Genomic DNA, 19,366 nt, shown 5'->3' with positions numbered 1-19,366 from the left:
CATTATCAAAAAAGAGAGATAAAAATATGGAGATAATAAAACTGGAAAAGTTGATGAAGAATGAGGAAAAATAACATCTCTGTGGATAATATAACAAATAAGTGGATGTTCAAAGTTTTAGTGTGGATAGACTCACGCTGTAAAGGATGTCCACCCAGCCCTCCATGGTAATGCACTGGAAGACTGTAAGCACTGCGAAAAGGATGTTGTCGAAGTTGGTAATACCAAAGTTGGGTCCGGTCCAGTACACTTTACACTCGCTCCCACTGGGACAGGTCCTCGCTGGGGGCTCATTACCACAAGGCCAGTCAGCTGTTCTCTCATCTGACCAAAAGAGAGATACAGAGAGAAAGGAAAATGATTCTGCCAGCCTGTTTAAATCTACTAGACATATACAGCATAGGCTTGTTCCTGCACTTGTGTGCGTAACCAACCAGTGTTATCCCAATGTTTCCAAAATGTTTCACATTCTTCCAAAAAGTCCAACCATCTACTCCTAATCAGTCATCGTTCATGGCTACAACACTTACAAAGAAAAATACACCACAGGTCCATTAGTCACATCTGTGTCATAGTCTGCGTGAGCAGCTGGGTGTGGCCTGTGTGGATCCCTGCCTCCTGTACCCACCTTGCTGCGGGCCTACCATCCACTCACCCCAGCAGCACACCTGGAGTTCATTCTGGGCAATCAAGGGAGGGTATTTAGGCCAGTTCACCAACCCACCTAAGTTGGTAACAGCCTCTAGCTCAAGAGCCAAGTTCCTTGTTTGCTTACCTTGTCGGCGGGTCTCCTGCTCTGCCAGCCTGCTATGGCACAACACCACCACTAAGGTTCACCTTTTGGATTCTGGACACAAACCCTCTCAGTATTCTCAGTCACACTCCAGTATCACCAACCGCACTACCTGCCTGCCTTCACCACCCCACGCAGGGGCCTAGGAAACTCAGGTCAGACCTCCTAAACACTCCTCTGCCACCCACTCGGACCTCTGCCTCAGCCTCCTCCTACCCAAGTAAGGCAGTCCATTTCAGTATTCACTATAATCTCTGGCCCAACCCATGCACCCACTAACACCATTTCTCTCTCTCTCCCTTTAGTGTGCACCGTGAGCACCACGCCACCAGTCACTGCTTATGTAATGTACCTCGGGCTGCCACACTAGGATTCTCTGCCTTGTAATGAATTGTGTATGAAGTCAAGTTTCTAGGTTTTTGTTTCGCCACCACACTAGTGTCCACCCACTAACCATTATTGTCACGGTCCGGGGCAGCGGCCGTGTGGAGAGTGGAAGGAGGACCCAAAACGCAGCACTTATTCAGATGTGAGGGTGATTTATTGTTAATAACAAACACAAAGTGGAGATGGCAAACAGAACTAAGGACAAAACTAAACTGGGATAAACTACACAGAGGAGTGGCAAACCTGAACACGAAGGGAGAACAGCAGGGAGAACACGCAGAGGATTACACCAGGTAGGAACACAGACGACGCGACGAGGAGCAGAGGAAATCACACGCTATAAATACACAAAGAGACACTGGGAAATCACACACAGATGGGGGAAACAGCTGGACCTGATTAACCTGACGAGACAGGGGAACACTAACACCAGGGACCAACAGAGGGAGCACAAACCCAGAACCCAGTGTCTAAAATCCCAAACACAAACCATCCCAAAACAGCCATGAATAATAATGAAAGTAATAACAATAAGTACATAAACATAAAGTCACTGAGTCATGGTCGCAGGACCATGACAATTATATTGTGTATAACGCCATGCTAAGGTCCCTGGTTTGTCTCTCCTTGTTTTCCCTGTGTTGTTGTAAATAAAACTTCTTTAGTTCAACTATTCTGCCTCCGCACTTGAGTACAGTTCTGGTACAGGCCTCTGGCCCCCTTGACAATCTGCTCCAACCCACATTCACTGGTTTTCTCAGGTGAGGACCACTGACCTAGTAACCTGTAACTCTGAGTCAAGCTGCAGCCTCATGCTTTCAATCACTGCACAAAGCTCGGGTCCACAGGTGAAGGTCAGTCCAACAATCATCTTGGGAATTACAAGCTTGGCTCTCTGGCTTGGCTCACTTTAAAAGAATGACGCTATCATTGCAGCTGAGGCACTTAACTAGCAGCAAATCTTTTAGCTCCTCATCTATACTGATGACACCATAGCTCGACCTACATCTGTAAAATAGATTTCTTGTATCTTCTTTAACTTAACAGAAAAGAAGATGGCACAGATGAACTTGGGACATCCTTTCTTGTAAGTCAGGTCAGGATATTTTCCATTGATGTCCTTTCTAACATGTAGCACGCAACAGGAAAAGGCTTCAGACACATTGGCACTATTAGAAATATAGCATGTTGTTTATATAATAAGGCTGCTTGGATGGAGCAAAGAGGAGGCAGCACATATGATGGGTGCAGCAGTGAATGCACTGAACAATGAGCTGCACCGTCACACAGAGTTTATGGTAGGGAGAAGTCAGGTTAAACACCACCTTTGCTGATTGATGTTGAGAAATGAGTGAAAATAGCTGTAATGAAATATAAGAATGATGTTTTACGGACTTTTATTTCATTTTCTAATCTTTTCTTTGCATCACCACCAGCGCCTGGCCAAAGCCAGAGAAACTTAGATGATGGTGTCAGGAGATTCATCAAGAAAATGTGCATTGCATGATCACTAAAAGAAACACAACTCAATAACAACTGTTTTATTGTGGATATAAACAGAAATAATTGATACGCAGAGCAGTAAAAAACAACAACAAATAAAGTACTTCAATGCACTTGAACTGTTTATGTTTTGTATGGAAAGAATTCAGATATCATCAAATCAAGCAAACTGCAATTTGTGTGCTTTCACTTGAAGCTCTGAATCTACACCATCTCTGTAATTGCATCAGCTGCCAGAACACTGTAAACCATCCTGCTGGATAAGCATGATTTAGTCGTATTCTGCATTCAGTTTCCCTTGGATGTCAGAGCTGGGAGTAACGTCACTCCTGAGTTCAGTGCTTTCCAGTGGTAAGCTGGAAAAGCTCGGATAAACAAAATTTGTTTTGCTCCTTTGTGAAGTAGAAACTTTCATGCATCGCTAGCATTACAGCATAATGCCTACTTTTGTTGCGCTTGAAAACACCACCACAGCATGTTCATGGGAAGAATCTCATCAGTATTCTATGTGTGGCTTGTTTAACGACTCAGCAGCACAGATTATATATTTTAGAGTTTTACTACATGCACTGCTGCCATCTCGGATTGTAAATTTGGACTTGGTGAGCTCTATATATTTTATATATCTGAAATGAATGTTGTAAAATAATTTTTTCCAACCTGCCGTGGAAGCTGTCTAACAAAGGAATGGAATCTTTTCTGGGATTCTCAAAGTGACAAACAATAATATTGGTGTACATGACAGGCTGCAGAAAGTTTGGTTAAAGGATGTGCTGGCACACATGTCAGCAGATGGAAACTAGAATAAAGAATAAATACTCTGAGTATAACATATGCCTTGTGCCTCCAGAGTTTCATGAGGCGTAGTGGCTGATCACAAGTCGAGCCAAGTTTTAACGATGATTTGCAGAGCCATATTGCAAAGCCAACATCCCCCTGGTGTCACTCCAGTGAAATGTGTCCTTTCCTTCCCACTGACAGGTGCTGTGTCAGCTGGACTCAGTGTTTACAGGTGATATGGGACCCCTCTGAGGTCTTCATTTTCTTTGGCTGGCTACACTTCTTCAGTTTTATAAGAAATGATAACCTTAAATAGCATGTTATTATTTAAAACAAGTCAGATGCCATATATACACTCAACAAAAATATAAACGCAAAACCTTTGTTACTGCTCCCATTCCCCATGGGATGGACGTAGAGACCTAAAATTCATTCCAGATACACAATATAACCATCCCTCCCAAACAGTGGTCACAAATCAGTCCAAATGTGTGGTAGTGGGCACATCTGCTATATTGAGATAATCCATCCCACCTCACAGGTGTGCCACATCAGGATGCTGATCTGACATCATGAGTAGTGCACAGGTGTACCTCAGACTGCCCACAACAAAAGGCCACCCTGGAATGTGCAGTTTTTTTGCGCTATTGGGGGTCTGGGGACCCAGAACCGGTCAGTATCTGGTGTGACCACCATTTGCCTCATGCAGTGCAACACATCGTCGCATGGAGTCTATCAGATTGTCAATTGTGGCCTGTGGAATGTTGGTCCACTCCACTTCAATGGCTGTGCGAGGTTGTTGGATATTCGTGGGAACTGGTACACGCTGTCGTATACGCCGGTCAAGCACATCCCGAACATGCTCAATGGGTGACATGTCCGGTGAGTATGCTGGCCATGCAAGAACTGGGACATTCTCAGCTGCCATCTGCCCTGAACAATGTGAACCATGATTCATCCGTGAAGCGCACACCTCTCCAACGTGCCAGACGCCATCGAATGTGAGCATTTGCCCACACAAGTCTGTTACGGCGACGAGCTGGAGTCAGGTCAAGACCCCGATGAGGACGACAGGCATGCAGTTGAGCATCCCTGAGACGGTTTCTGACAGTTTGTGCAGAAATTGTTTGGTTTTGCAAACCAATTGTTCCAGCAGCTGTCTGGGTGGCTGGTCTCAGACGATCTTGGAGGTGAACCTGCTGGATGTGGAGGTCCTGGGCTGGTGTGGTTACACGAGGTCTGCGGTTGTGAGGCCGGTTGGATGTGCTGCCATATTCTCTGAAACGCCTGTGGAGACGGCTTATGGTTGAGAAATGAACATTCAATGCACGGGCGACAGATCTGGTTGACATTCCTGCTGTCAGCATGCCAATTGCACGCTCCCTCATTGCTTGTGGCATCTGTGGCATTTTGCTGTGAGACAAAACTGCACATTCCAGGGTGGCCTTTTGTTGTGGGCAGTCTGAGGTACACCTGTGCACTACTCATGATGTCAGATCAGCATCCTGATGTGGCACACCTGTGAGGTGGGATGGATTATCTCAATATAGCAGATGTGCCCACTACCACACATTTGGACTGATTTGTGACCACTGTTTGGGAGGGATGGTTATATTGTGTATCTGGAATGAATTTTAGGTCTCTACGTCCATCCCATGGGGAATGGGAGCAGTAACAAAGGTGTTGCGTTTATATTTTTGTTGAGTGTATATATATATACAGTGGGGCAAAAAAGTATTTAGTCAGCTACCGATTGTGCAAGTTCCCCCACCTAAAATGGTGACAGAGGTCAGTAATTTGCACCAGAGGTACACTTCAACTGTGAGAGACAGAATGTGAAAAAAAAATCCATGAATCCACATGGTAGGATTTGTAAAGAATTTATTCGTAAATCAGGGTGGAAAATAAGTATTTGGTCAATAACAAAAATACAACTCAATACTTTGTAACATAACCTTTGTTGGCAATAACAGAGGTCAAACGTTTACTATAGGTCTTTACCAGGTTTGCACACACAGTAGCTGGTATTTTGGCCCATTCCTCCATGCAGATCTTCTCGAGAGCAGTGATGTTTTGGGGCTGTCGCCGAGCAACACGGACTTTCAACTCCCGCCACAGATTTTCTATGGGGTTGAGGTCTGGAGACTGGCTAGGCCACTCCAGGACTTTCAAATGCTTCTTACGGAGCCACTCCTTTGTTGCCCGGGCGGTGTGTTTTGGATCATTGTCATGTTGGAAGACCCAGCCTCGTTTCATCTTCAAAGTTCTCACTGATGGAAGGAGGTTTTGGCTCAAAATCTCACGATACATGGCCCCATTCATTCTGTCCTTAACACGGATCAGTCGTCCTGTCCCCTTGGCAGAAAAACAGCCCCATAGCATGATGTTTCCACCCCCATGCTTCACAGTAGGTATGGTGTTCTTGGGATGCAACTCAGTATTCTTCTTCCTCCAAACACGACGAGTTGAGTTTATACCAAAAAGTTCTACTTTGGTTTCATCTGACCACATGACATTCTCCCAATCCTCTGCTGTATCATCCATGTGCTCTCTGGCAAACTTCAGACGGGCCTGGACATGCACTGGCTTCAGCAGCGGAACACGTCTGGCACTGCGGGATTTGATTCCCTGCCGTTGTAGTGTGTTACTGATGGTGACCTTTGTTACTTTGGTCCCAGCTCTCTGCAGGTCATTCACCAGGTCCCCCCGTGTGGTTCTGGGATCTTTGCTCACCGTTCTCATGATCATTTTGACCCCACGGGATGAGATCTTGCGTGGAGCCCCAGATCAAGGGAGATTATCAGTGGTCTTGTATGTCTTCCATTTTCTGATGATTGCTCCCACAGTTGATTTTTTCACACCAAGCTGCTTGCCTATTGTAGATTCACTCTTCCCAGTCTGGTGCAGGTCTACAATACTTTTCCTGGTGTCCTTCGAAAGCTCTTTGGTCTTGGCCATGGCGGAGTTTGGAGTCTGACTGTTTGAGGCTGTGGACAGGTGTCTTTTATACAGATGATGAGTTCAAACAGGTGCCATTCATACAGGTAACGAGTGGGGGACAGAAAAGCTTCTTACAGAAGACGTTACAGGTCTGTGAGAGCCAGAGATTTTCCTTGTTTGAGGTGACCAAATACTTATTTTCCACCCTGATTTACGAATAAATTCTTTACAAATCCTACCATGTGGATTCATGGATTTTGTTTTCACATTCTGTCTCTCACAGTTGAAGTGTACCTCTGGTGCAAATTACTGACCTCTGTCATCATTTTAAGTGGGGGAACTTGCACAATCGGTGGCTGACTAAATACTTTTTTGCCCCACTGTATATATACGAGTATCGTTGCCCCCCTAATATATATATTAGGGGGGCAACGATACTCGTATCGATATTGAACCGTTCGATACAGTGCTTTCGGTTCGGTACGCATATGTATCGAACAATACAAAATTTTTAATTTATTTTATCAACTTTCCTTCTGACGATGCTGTCTGTGTTGAGCGCTCAGTCGATCTGTGCTCGACAGTGCAGCCTAGGCGGAGTAGTTGAACGCAGATTCACTGAGCGCAGGGCAAGCTAGCGAGACAGAAGTTAAGCTCTCCTTGCAACATGGACCTCCCCCACCCTCATTCAGATCTGGCGTTTGGAATTATTTTGGTTTTCATGTGACGTATGACCCTGAAGGTAAGCGAGTCATGGACTAAAGTAAAACAGTATGTTGGATGTGCCACGCAATGCTCAATTACATGGGTGGGAGCTAGTGTGTTAGCGCAGTTAGCTCGTTAACGTGTTGGCCGTCCAGCCCCATGCACGGGGCGATCCGCCGTAGCTCGTTAACGAAGATTTGCCGTGTTGCGGCGTTAACGTCATTTCAACGAGATTTACGCTGACAGCACTAGTGGGAACACAACGAATATGACTGCACATTTACTCCGACATCATCCTAGTGCAAAGACAAGTGGAAGCAGACAAAAACAACAAGCATGCATGCTACAAACTTTACTCGAGTCATTTAGACAGCCGTTAGCACATGAATCTCCTTATGGGGACCTGATATGTTTAATATGCTGCTGAGAATATAGCCCAGAAGAAGCAGATAGTATAGCTTTTATTTTGGAAAGAGCCATTTCTCTGTAATAAACTCTCTTTTCCAAAAATGAGTGATTCCTCAATCAGATCCAGTCAGGTTACCAAAATCTATCTCTTCCCTGCCCGTCGGGCTATCGTAGGAAGGAAAAATATATGTCAATGCTTTTGCATTCTTTCGGAAATGTAGCTGGGTAATTATGTCATTGGCATCGGTGAGCCACTGTCAATATGTGACATATTGAAATCCCGTTTGAATTTGCACTTGTTTTTTGCTTTCACTTTGCAATCGCGCGAACTGTGTATAGAGAGCGACAGCACTGATCTGTGAGTGATTATAATTTGTGCACCAATTCCTCTGACATCGTCTTATTAATCGTTAGCTTACTATGCAAACATGACAAGTGAAATCTCCCGCAGCAAGCTTAAACATGTGAGAGGTTGATTGCGCAGAGAATCGCTGAGCTTATGTGAGTGCGTGTGTAAAAGGAGCAGGATTTATATTTCAGTTCTGCTGAGCCAAATCAGACAGGTCAGGGTGAAGAAGTGACAGCCAAAGAAAAGCTTACCACAAAACGGAAAAGTTATGACAAATCAGACTATAAATATGGTCACTTCATAGTCACTCCAAAAAACCCAACATGGTGCCAGTAAAACAATAATATTGAGGCTTCAGAGTGCACAGTCTAAAACCAGTGAGTGATTGTCACGGTAACTACATTCCAATATGGTTTGTGATCTAAAGGCAAAGTATCAAAAGACAGATTTAAAGAGATTAACCTCTTTTCTGCCCTGCAGAGGTTGAGGTCAAGGTCTAACACATGTAATACACTAGGTCCTTGTGACTTTAACTAGCATTATGACTCACTCGTTAATACGCACACACACACACACACACACACACACACACACAAGAGAAGAAGAAAACATAACCATCCAGAAAGTTACCAATGCTGCACAGCTCAAACCCCGCTGTGTCCGTGTGACCAAAATAACTCAAGAACACATGTGCTGTACATTAGCAAGCTGTCACAACTGCTCACACCCTTACAAGCAGGGGTAAAACACACACATACACATGTATGCTTATGCATATAGTCAGACGCACACATATTTTACAAATAACCAAAACAATAACCTTCACAATAGCCTTCACACTCTATCCGATACTAGCAATGTGCAAATAACCCTTCTCATAATACTTTATCACTGCATTACACAATGGGTAATTTCAGCCAGTCAACCTGACTGTTTTCTATAATTACTAGAGCACTGTAGTATAATAACAACCTCATAATAGTAGCCTGGCTTAAATTTATCAGAAATTGTTTTGCTGCTCTGCTAACTCATACACAGGAGAGCCTGTTACATTTTTTTCTCCTTCCCTTTTAGTTTCATTTTAAGGGCCATAAAATAAGGTTATGGTGTCTCATACTTAAGCGTTTCACAATGTAAACGACCATTTTACACACTGTGTTTCAAATTTCTTTGGACATAATATATAATATATATATATATATATATATATATATATATATATATATATATTGGGAAGATGGCCCCAACTGACCAAGTGCTCAGTGAATACCTCAGGCAGCAGAAACCCAAGAAAGAGGAGGGAGACGAGGAACCATCATGGAAGGACAGGCCCCTGCACGGTATGTACCACCGGCAGATAGAGGAGGTGGCTGATATCCAGAAATCCTACCAGTGGCTGGACAAAGCTGGACTGAAAGACAGCACAGAGGCACTAATCATGGCAGCACAAGAACAAGCTCTGAGTACAAGATCCATAGAGGCTGGGGTCTATCACACCAGGCAAGACCCCAGGTGCAGGCTGTGTAAAGATGCCCCAGAGACAATCCAGCACATAACAGCAGGGTGCAAGATGCTAGCAGGCAAGGCATACATGGAACGCCATAACCAAGTGGCCGGCATAGTGTACAGGAACATCTGTGCCGAGTATAACCTGGAAGTCCCGAGGTCAAAATGGGAGATGCCCCCAAGGGTGGTGGAGAATGACCGAGCTAAGATCCTGTGGGACTTCCAGATACAGACGGACAAAATGGTGGTGGCTAACCAACCGGACATAGTGGTGGTAGACAAACAGAAGAAGACGGCCGTAGTGATCGATGTAGCGGTTCCGAATGACAGCAATATCAGGAAGAAGGAACACGAGAAGCTGGAGAAATACCAAGGGCTCAGAGAAGAGCTCGAGAGGATGTGGAGGGTGAAGGTAACGGTGGTCCCCGTGGTAATCGGAGCACTAGGTGCGGTGACTCCCAAGCTAGGCGAGTGGCTCCAGCAGATCCCGGGAATAACATCGGAGATCTCTGTCCAGAAGAGCGCAGTCCTGGGAACAGCTAAGATACTGCGCAGGACCCTCAAGCTCCCAGGCCTCTGGTAGAGGACCCGAGCTTGAAGGATAAACCGCCCGCAGGGGCGTGCTGGGTGTTTTTATATATATATATATATATATATATACAGCGGGGAAAATAAGTATTTGACACATCAGCATTTTTATCAGTAAGGGGATTTCCAAGTGGACCATTGACACAACATTTCCACCAGATGTTGCCATCAAGCCAAATATTGACGTCATACAAACAAATCAGAACATATAAGTATACAAGTTAAACCACAATGAATAAAGTGAAATGACACAGGGAATAAGTATTGAATACATGGAGATAACAAGGGGCAAAATGACATAGAAAGCCAGGAGATCACCTGAAATCTGTCAGTATTGATAGAGAAATCCTGTCCCCTATCAGTACCAATTGATATCAGCTGCTTTAGTCCTAATTGATGGCCTATAAAGGCTCCTCATTACCCAGAAGGCACACAGGAAAGACTTCATGATGGGTAAAAGCAAAGAACTCTCTCAAGATCTTCGTAATCTTATCGTTGAAAAGCATTTTGATGGGAATGGTTATAGGTGCATTTCCAGAATGCTGAATGTTCCTGTGAGCACTGTGGGGGCCATTATCCGGAAATGGAAAGTGCATCAGTTCACCATAAACCTGCCACGATCAGGTGCTCCACGCAAGATCCCTGTCCGAGGAGTCCAAAGAATAATCAGGAGGGTTCTCCAAGAGCCAAGAACCACTCGGACAGAACTTCAGGAAGACCTTGCATCAGCAGGTACTGTTGTTTCAAAGAAAACTATAAGCAATGCACTGAACCGCCATGGCATCCATGCACGCTCACCACGCAAGACTCCATTGCTGAACAAAAAGCATGTCAAGGCTCGGTTAAAATTTGCGCAACAGCATTTGGAGAAGCCTGTGGATTATTGGACGACTATAGTATGGTCAGATGAAAGCAAAATTGAACTTTTTGGCAGTCATTCTACACACCATGTTTGGAGAAGAAATGGCACTGCTCACCACCCCAAGAACACCATACCAACAGTCAAGTTTGGGGGTGGAAGCATCATGGTTTGGGGCTGCTTTTCAGCAAGGGGTACTGGCAGACTTCATATTATTGAAGGCAGGATGAATGGAGAGATGTACCGGGACATTCTGGATAAAAATCTGCTGCCATCTACCAGGAAGCTAAAAATGAAAAGAGGGTGGACATTTCAGCAAGACAATGATCCCAAACACAAGGCCAAGGAAACAATGAAGTGGTTTCAAAGAAAGAAAATCAAGTTGCTTGAATGGCCCAGTCAATCACCTGACCTAAATCCCATAGAAAATCTATGGAGAGAACTGAAGATTAAAGTTCATAAAAGAGGCCCAAGGAACCTTCAAGATTTAAAGACCGTTTGTGTGGAAGAATGGGCCAGAATCACTCCTGAGCAATGCAGACGACTGGTCTATCCATACAAGAGGCGTCTAGAAGCTGTAATCACCAACAAAGGCTTTTCTACAAAGTATTGAATAAAGTGTGTTCAATACTTATTCCCTGTGTCATTTCACTTTATTTATTATGGTTTAACTTGTATACTTATATGTTCTGATTTGATTGTATGACTTCAATATTTGGCTTGATGGCAACATCTGGTGGAAATGTTGTGTCAATAGTCCACTTGGAAATCCCCTTACTGATAAAAATGCTGATGTGTCAAATACTTATTTCCCCCGCTGTATATATCTTTTACTATCTTTTATAGTGGAAAAATATTAATAGAGCTTCTGTTTTTGTTCCTGTTCTAAAGGTAGACAGCCTAGGTACTAACAGCATTTTAACATGACTCCTGTTTGGAGTCTGCCTCAAGTGGCCATTAGAAGAACTGCAGTTTTTGGTATTTCAGCATCGGTTTCATTTTTCAGCTCCAGAGTTTGCGCTTTGGTCTTAGACAGTTTGGTCTCAGAAGGCACTGCAGCAAGGCCCAGTATGACATAAAAGAGGATTATGATGAAAGCCGCTCTACTAGAATGAAAATATAAAAACTAGGAATGAATGTAATAGGTTATGCTCTGAATCCTCACACGTGGTAAAACTGAAGTAATTTATTGGTGGAAACTTTAATCTCCATATTTATATAATTGTACGTCTATCTTTAATTTAATTCTACAAATGTTCAGTTAATTTAAGGACAGTTACTTTAAAAAAAAGAGAGAAACTTTTACTACCTATTAACAGGAACTGTGTGATAGTGCACCACCATAAAAGCTATTCATTTTCCTTAGGGAACATCCTCTGAAACAATTAACTGATAAAATTAATTATTTTCCAGCGTTATCATTTCTTTTAAAAGGTAATGAAGCTATTTGAAGTTTGGAGATGAAATATACCTCCACGTTAACTGCTTTACTATACAGGTCTTTCAGAAAAACAAAAAACAAAACAAAAACAAAGCACTGACCTCATGCCCATTGTGATTGATCACACATTTGTTTTTTCAAGATCTGAGTTTCATACAAAAATCAATGGCATTCAAAGGCCTCCTGAAAGGTAAAATGCTCTTATTCTGACATGCTGCAGCTTCTATTGGTAAATTCCATTATTATTATTAAATCTGTTGAGATAAAACCTTTAAAAATGTAATGCAAAAGCTTTTCTCACTAGAATAAACTTCTGATGCAGGAGAAAGGTGAAAGCAGTAACAACCTCATTAACCCCATCTGAGTTTCCATTCGATCGAGAGGCCCAATGCTAAAATATCTCTATTGGGTTACTACAAAAGCTATCAATCATAACTTGAAGACAGTGAAAATGCCATCTATCAATATCAGGATTTGAAAAATAGCTGACAAAAACTGTGCTGTGGGTTTGTTTGCTACATTGATGTTTATCATACTGCCTCCAAGCGCTGTGAACGTGCAGCTATTCATGTGGCAGGAGTACATATACAACATAATCATTTATGCATGCCTACTTTAATAATGCATTATATGTTCTCGTATTTAACAAATACATGGACACAGACAAAAGAAAATAAATGCTCCAGCAGCTAAGCTGATCAGGCAGTGTTGTCCTACAAATGCGCCACAGACAAGCTGTCACTCTCACCAGTGCCGTTCTTGAAGCAGGTGGTGTGGAATTTGCCCATGTAAAACTCCACCCCAATGATGGCAAACATAACAATGGCGAAGAACAGCAGCAAGCCAATCTGAAGAAGTGGAACCATGGCTTTCATTATAGACTTCAACACCACCTGGAGGCCTAAGAGACAAGAGGAGAGGAGGAGAATGATTATAGGCAGGGATTTGCCAATTTCTTGGAATTTTAAAACTTAAAAGGCAAAGTGAAAACTTCATGAATATCAAAAAACTAAAGCACATACAGATACGTATGCTTGTGTCTGCTATGAAAACACATACATAATAAATTCAATTTTATTACAAATTAGGGAGGCGCATAGACGTGTGTAACAAAGTTACAGTCACAGTTAAAACTGACAAATAATGACAAAATAACCTACTTGCAGTCGGTAAAATAAGTATTTATGATAAAATGTATAAATAAATTAAATATAAATTTGAATAAAAGCAACATGCTGTATATCATACAATTGCTTTTGCTTGGAAAATTAAGTATTCATAAGAAGAAAATGGTCAGGAACTAAGCCAACTTTCCAAGAAGAATTGGATCTCGGCTGCTTTAGCATTTGCATTTACTGGTTGCATTACATTTATCACATTGCTTTTAATTAACTGCTATCTTGCTTTATGTTACCCATTCGTTCACTACATTTAGCTACTACTTAATTTAACATGTGTTTATTTAAGATAAGATAAGATAAGATAAGACTTTATTGATCCCACGACGGGGAAATTTTTGCATTACCTCAGCTCAGGTACAGATATCAGAAGGAAATACAAAAATACAAATAAGTACAACCAATGAAAAAAAGTAAGATAATACACTATATACAACGGTAGCATGCAGTCTGAAGTGTAAAGGCTGAACAGGAAAGGTGAGAGAATCGTGCCCTGTGGTGCCCCCGTGCTGTAGATTACCACCTCAGACACACAGTCATGGAGCCTCACATTCTGTGGTCTGTCGGTAAGGTAGTCGATGGTCCATGCAGTCAGCTGTTTTCTTACTGTGGCTCCCTCCAGCTTCCCTCTCCGTAGTGCAGGTTGGATGGTGTTGAAAGCACTGGAGAAGTCAAAAAACATGATCCTCACAGTGCTCCCCACCTGCTCTAGGTGAGGGATAGGTGTAACAGGTAGATGACAGCGTCTTCCACCCCAATTCCAGAACAGTAGGCGATCTGCAGGGGGTCCATCGCTGAGTCCACCAGTGGCCGAAGGTGGTGCAGGATGAGCCTTTCCATTGTCTTCATCAGATGAGAAGTCAACGCAACAGGCCTGAAGTGGTTGGGCTTCTTGTGCGATTTTTGGCACCAGAACCACACAGGAAGTCTTCCACAGTTCAGGAACCCTCTCCAGGCTCAGGTTGAAGATGTACAGGGCCACCTGACAGAGCTGGTCTGCACAGTCCCTGAGCAGTCTGGAGCAGATTCCATCCGGACCTGCTGCCTTCCTTGCCTTCATCCTCTTGAGCTGACTACTCACCTAATCAGCTGTGAAGTAGATGTGAGGCTGGGCTGGAGTGGGGGTTGGGGCTGGCTCTGTTGAGGGTAGATGTGTGGACAGGGGTGAAGCAGGGTTGTGGTGAGAGGAGAGCTCAGGTGACAATGGCAAACACTGTACCTTCTTGGTAGGCACAGTGTTCTCAACACAGAAATTAATGTAGTCCGTGATGCAGTGGGTGAGGGCGTCGATGCCCTCATCGTGAGGCTTCCAGAGTTCCTGCCAGTCTGTGCATTCAAAACAGTCTCTTAGGGCCTCAGTGCATTCCTCAGACCACACCTTTATCACCTTCTTTGTGGGGGGTTTCCTTTTCACCATAGGAGTGTAAGTGGGGTAGAGAATGACCAGGTTGTGGTCTGAGTGGCCAAGCGGGGGGAGGGGTGATGCGCTGTAAGCCTGCTTTGTTTTGGCAAACAATAGATCCAGGGTTTTGCTGTCCCTTGTATGGCAGTCAATGTGACAGATATTGAGGCATGATTGAAGTCCCCAGAGATAATAATGAGGGACTGCAGATGTGCCATCTGTAGCTGAGAGACGGTGGAGTGAATGTACTCACAGGCTGCTGTAGCGTCGGCCGAGGGTGGGATGTAAACAGTCAGCACAATAACGTGTGAAAATTCCCTGGCCAGGTGGTATGGCCGGACGCTAACCGCCAATAGTTCAATGTCTTTAGTACAGCGCTGTTCCTTCACAGTGATGTGTCCTGGGTTACACCATCTCTCGTTGACGTACATTGCTAGTGCCCCACCTCTCCTCTTACCACTCTCCATTGCATTCTGGTCCGCTCTAACCAGTTGAAAGCCATCCAGAGTTATGACAGAGTCCGGCGTGTGGTCCGTGAGCCATGTCTCAGTGAACAGGAGGAGGCTGCTCTGCTTGTACAGCAGTCTGGTTAGCGCAATTAGCTCTTCCATCTTGTTGGAAGTACTTCACTCCAGCCCTGCCCTCCTCCGACGCCGTAATTCCTTGGAATCTTGGGTCGCTCCTCTGGGAGTACTTTCCTGTTGCCCAGTGCTAGTAGCTGTTCCCTACTGTAAACAATGGGGTGGCTTACAGATTCTCCAGAAATGGTGGTAAAAAGTCCCAAAAAGAGTAGAAGACATGCTACTACTCTCATGAAAATTTGTGGGTCCATGTCCCGTTGCACAACAAATAAAAGATGACCAAGAGTGTCGGGTAAAAAAGCTTAAAACACAAGAAAAAAAGAAAGGAAAGAAAAAAGCTGGGAGCTGAGGAAACAGGCTGCCTACTGTGGCGCCATCGTGTCACATTGGTCACCAATTTTAACTATTCATCTTGGGCTAACCTTTATGTTTTTTCAAGTTGTATTTATCGTTAACTTCATCTATCACTCTCTACTTCTAAATGTAATGGCTACAGCAGAGTATTAGGCCCACATTAAGAAAAAAATATATATTATTGATAATTTTGAGATTAAAATCGAAATTTCTAGGTCAAAGTGAAATATCTATTTTGGGAAAAAAGTTTAAATGTTGAGATTACAGTTGTTGTATCAAGACAAACTGCCATGGTTGGCATCACATTTTGACTGTTTTCACAAAATAGACTTTAATCTTGAAAGTTCAGCTTTACTGATCTAAAACGCTACCTATATAAACTTACTGGGGATTCCTGACACCAGCTTCAGGGGTCTCAGCACTCTCACCGCTCGTAGCGTTCTCAGGTCAAAGTCTGAACCCACCGTGGCCAAGATTCTGTATGCAGATGCAAACAAAGACAAGAAATAAGCCCATTAAAAGTCAGAAATACATAAATGTATGCTTTTATCTACAAGGAATATACTCTAGAAAAGCTTAGTGAATTTTTTCGTGTGTGTGTGTGTGTGTGTGTGTGTGTGTGTGTGTGTGTGTGTGTGCGCGCATCCTTGCTAGTGAACCACAGCTGCCAGCCCTCATTACAAGCTGTACACAGAACGAAAGACCTAAGTGCTCCAGTGAAACACACACATAAGAAACACATGCTGTAGGCTAAAGAGAGAGCACGAGTGAGTGTGAGAGAGAGAGGAAGATGAAAATAAGAATTACTGTAAAAACATATATGTGAATGTGAACAAAGATATTCCTTTACATTTCCCACTTTGGACTGGTTCTCATAATAGTAGCATTTTATACAACGTGCCTCACTCACACACATACACGCTTTTGTACCAACGTACCAAAGAGCAACTTGGCGTTCAGTATCTTGCCCAAGAATTCGATGGCACACAGATTAGAGCAGCCAGGGATTGCACCACCAACATTTCAATTAGTATATGACCTGCTCTACATTATGAAATACAGCCACCCCATAAAAATACCTTGCTAGACTTTATTTGTCACTGAGTGCAGGACAGGCACCAAGATGAAGTAGACAGTTGCATGTTACCATCCACCTATGAATATGTTGCCATCTTTTTTTCTCTTTGTGTATATGTCTTCAATATAATATTTTGGGGAGACTGGCAGGTTGGTATTAGTCTAGCAGTGCAAACTTCAAGTAAAAATGAAAGTAACTACTGAGCGAAAGGCAATTATCTCGATATCTGACATGTTTCCATTCAGTTGTTCAATGTGGGACTTTTTTTTCAACACTAACCATACAAAAAATCTTCCTCTGTGACAGATACACTACAATGTGCCCCATTTAACTTTGAAATGAAACCCACACGTTTGCTTTGTTCATAAGAAAGAGTTATTTTTAACCACATTTGAGAATAATTAATATTTTTAACATCCCAAATGGGTGTGTTTTTTAAGTCTCTCAGTTAAGTACTGTTGGGAGCCACAGAGCAGCCCCAAAAACCTCAAGAGTGCAATAGCTTTTATGTTGAAGGCAGAATATACTCACGACTGAGGAAATCTTCTTCATGTAAGTGTGCAACATACTCACACACACACGCACACACCTACACACACACACCTACACACACACACACACACACACACACACACACACACACACACACACACACAGAAAGTGAGAGAGAGTAGCAGACAAGAAGAAAGGTCATTTATCACTCCCTGGCAGTGTTGGGACTAACGCGTTATTAAGTAACGCGTTACAGTAACTACGTTATTATTGTGGTAACGAGCACGGTAACTAGTTATTATGCCAAAATCAGGAACGCGTTAGTCGTTACTGGGATTTAGATAGGGTCGTTACTTCGTGTGGTGGCTATCGCGGAGCTTCCACAGATTAAGTAACATTAGCAAGTGGTGGAGGCCAGCAGGTGGATGAAGGAAAAGGGACGCAGAAGGAAAAAAGACCCGAGGCGGCCGCCGGTCCAAGTGTGAACTGAACCTCAGGTAAGAAGTTATGACCTGCAGTCTCTCTGGGTCAGATATAAACCGAGTTTAGGTGGAGTTTATTTTCGTTATTCTGACTTTTTCCATACCGCGTGCTAGCTAGCATGACGGAGTTTCTATACAGCTGGGTGGTGCTATGAAGTTAATGATGTTGAACTTTATTTTGTTCATAAGTTATTAGAGTTGCCAACCGTCCCGTCTGGTATTCAGAGAAAATATTACGCGTTTCTTATTGAGGTGAAAAGGAACAGTTTGTCCCGTAATTCAGCTACAATGAAAAAGACACAAAGCTGGAGTTATTCTGTGTCTTTGCTGCACAGCTGCCTCTTCTTCTCTCATCCTCCCCCCCTCCCTCTCACGTTTCTACTTCAATCATGAAACTGATCAATGATCAGCTGATCGGCTCTCTTGTTTGTCTATCGCTCACTTTGCGCCGAAAGAGGAAACCAGCGGATGTCGCGCTAAACAACAGCAGCACGTTTGATCAGCTGTTGTTAGAATTTATTTATTATTAATTTCTAGTATCAGCTGATGTTTGCTGGAGCCACAGCTGTAAAGCTGCTGGTCATGATGTCGGTTTGGTTATCTGGTGAGAGGGAAACATGAGGATGAAACCAGGAGATGTCCTTACTGAATCATCAGAGCTGAACAGGTGATGGAGAAACAGGTTTACCTTTTAGGTGACATGAATGAGTTGAAGAGAAGTTATGAACTGTTTCTGAGAGACAAATAACACCAGGATCCTTTTCTAAGTAGCTGACAGCTGGTAACTGTGCAGGGGCGGGTCTAGCAAAGTGTTGCCAGGGGGGCATGTAGGGCATTAACAGGGAGAGGGGGGCACAAAGAAATACTTTTCTTTCTTCTCATTTAAAATGTCTAGCTTTTAAAAAAATAATTATCTGAATCTTACAACAAACGATTGATAGATTGATGCATATATACCATCAAAAGAGTGTACATCACTATCACAACAGTGTTTATTTTCATTCAAAGGCTTTATGATTTTTCCTATAATGGTGGGCCGGTCTCTAGTCAAAATGCCCGGGACGATTTTCTGTCCCAATCCAGCCCTGTATGCAGCTCATCTGCAGTCTGGTGTTACCTACATCTTCCTATTCAGAAGGCAGAATTTCTGAGTTCTGAGTACAATCGAAAGCACCACGACTGCAGTTTTTGTGTTGGATGTAAAAGGCGCACATGACGCTGTGACGTAGGCTAGAATCATGGCAGCAGTCAATGACGGTCCAGGCGTGGGATTTCTCTCGTGGAAATATGCACATTATCTTTTCTTTTCTATTGGTAGGTGGCACAGTGCACTTGTGGCAAGTAAGCAAGCTAGAAGACTGGCAAAGTTATGGAAGAAACACATTAACAAGAGAATTCTGAGTAAAACCAAAGTTACTTTCCCTAGTAACTAGTTACTTTGAAAGTAATGAGTAACTTGAAGTAACTGAGTTACTTTTGAGAGACGTAACTAGTAATGTAACTAAGTTACTATTTTAAAGTAACTTACCCAACACTGCTC

The 19,366-nt window shown here is 43.2% G+C and overlaps 1 protein-coding gene across 2 annotated transcripts in view; it reads right to left on the bottom strand.

Annotated features, from left to right (window-relative positions):
* The window catches only part of cacna1bb (calcium channel, voltage-dependent, N type, alpha 1B subunit, b), a 221,111-nt gene that overhangs the window by 133,551 nt on the left and 68,194 nt on the right, over positions 1–19,366 (bottom strand). For both annotated transcript variants that reach the window (XM_085463201.1, XM_085463200.1), the window contains exons 3-5: positions 16,160–16,251; positions 13,008–13,160; positions 137–324 (exon numbers count right to left, since the gene is read on the bottom strand). In XM_085463201.1, the coding sequence (XP_085319327.1) occupies positions 137–324; positions 13,008–13,160; positions 16,160–16,251 (433 nt within the window). The remainder of the gene's footprint in view (positions 1–136; positions 325–13,007; positions 13,161–16,159; positions 16,252–19,366) is intronic.

This window comes from Copadichromis virginalis, linkage group LG7 (assembly GCF_057382275.1).
Source record: "Copadichromis virginalis isolate Kocher_CV1m ecotype Utaka linkage group LG7, C_Virginalis_male_GT1.1, whole genome shotgun sequence".
NCBI lineage: Eukaryota > Metazoa > Chordata > Actinopteri > Cichliformes > Cichlidae > Copadichromis > Copadichromis virginalis.
Note: the sequence above shows the minus strand (reverse complement) of the source record. Positions and strands in the feature narration are given on the sequence as shown.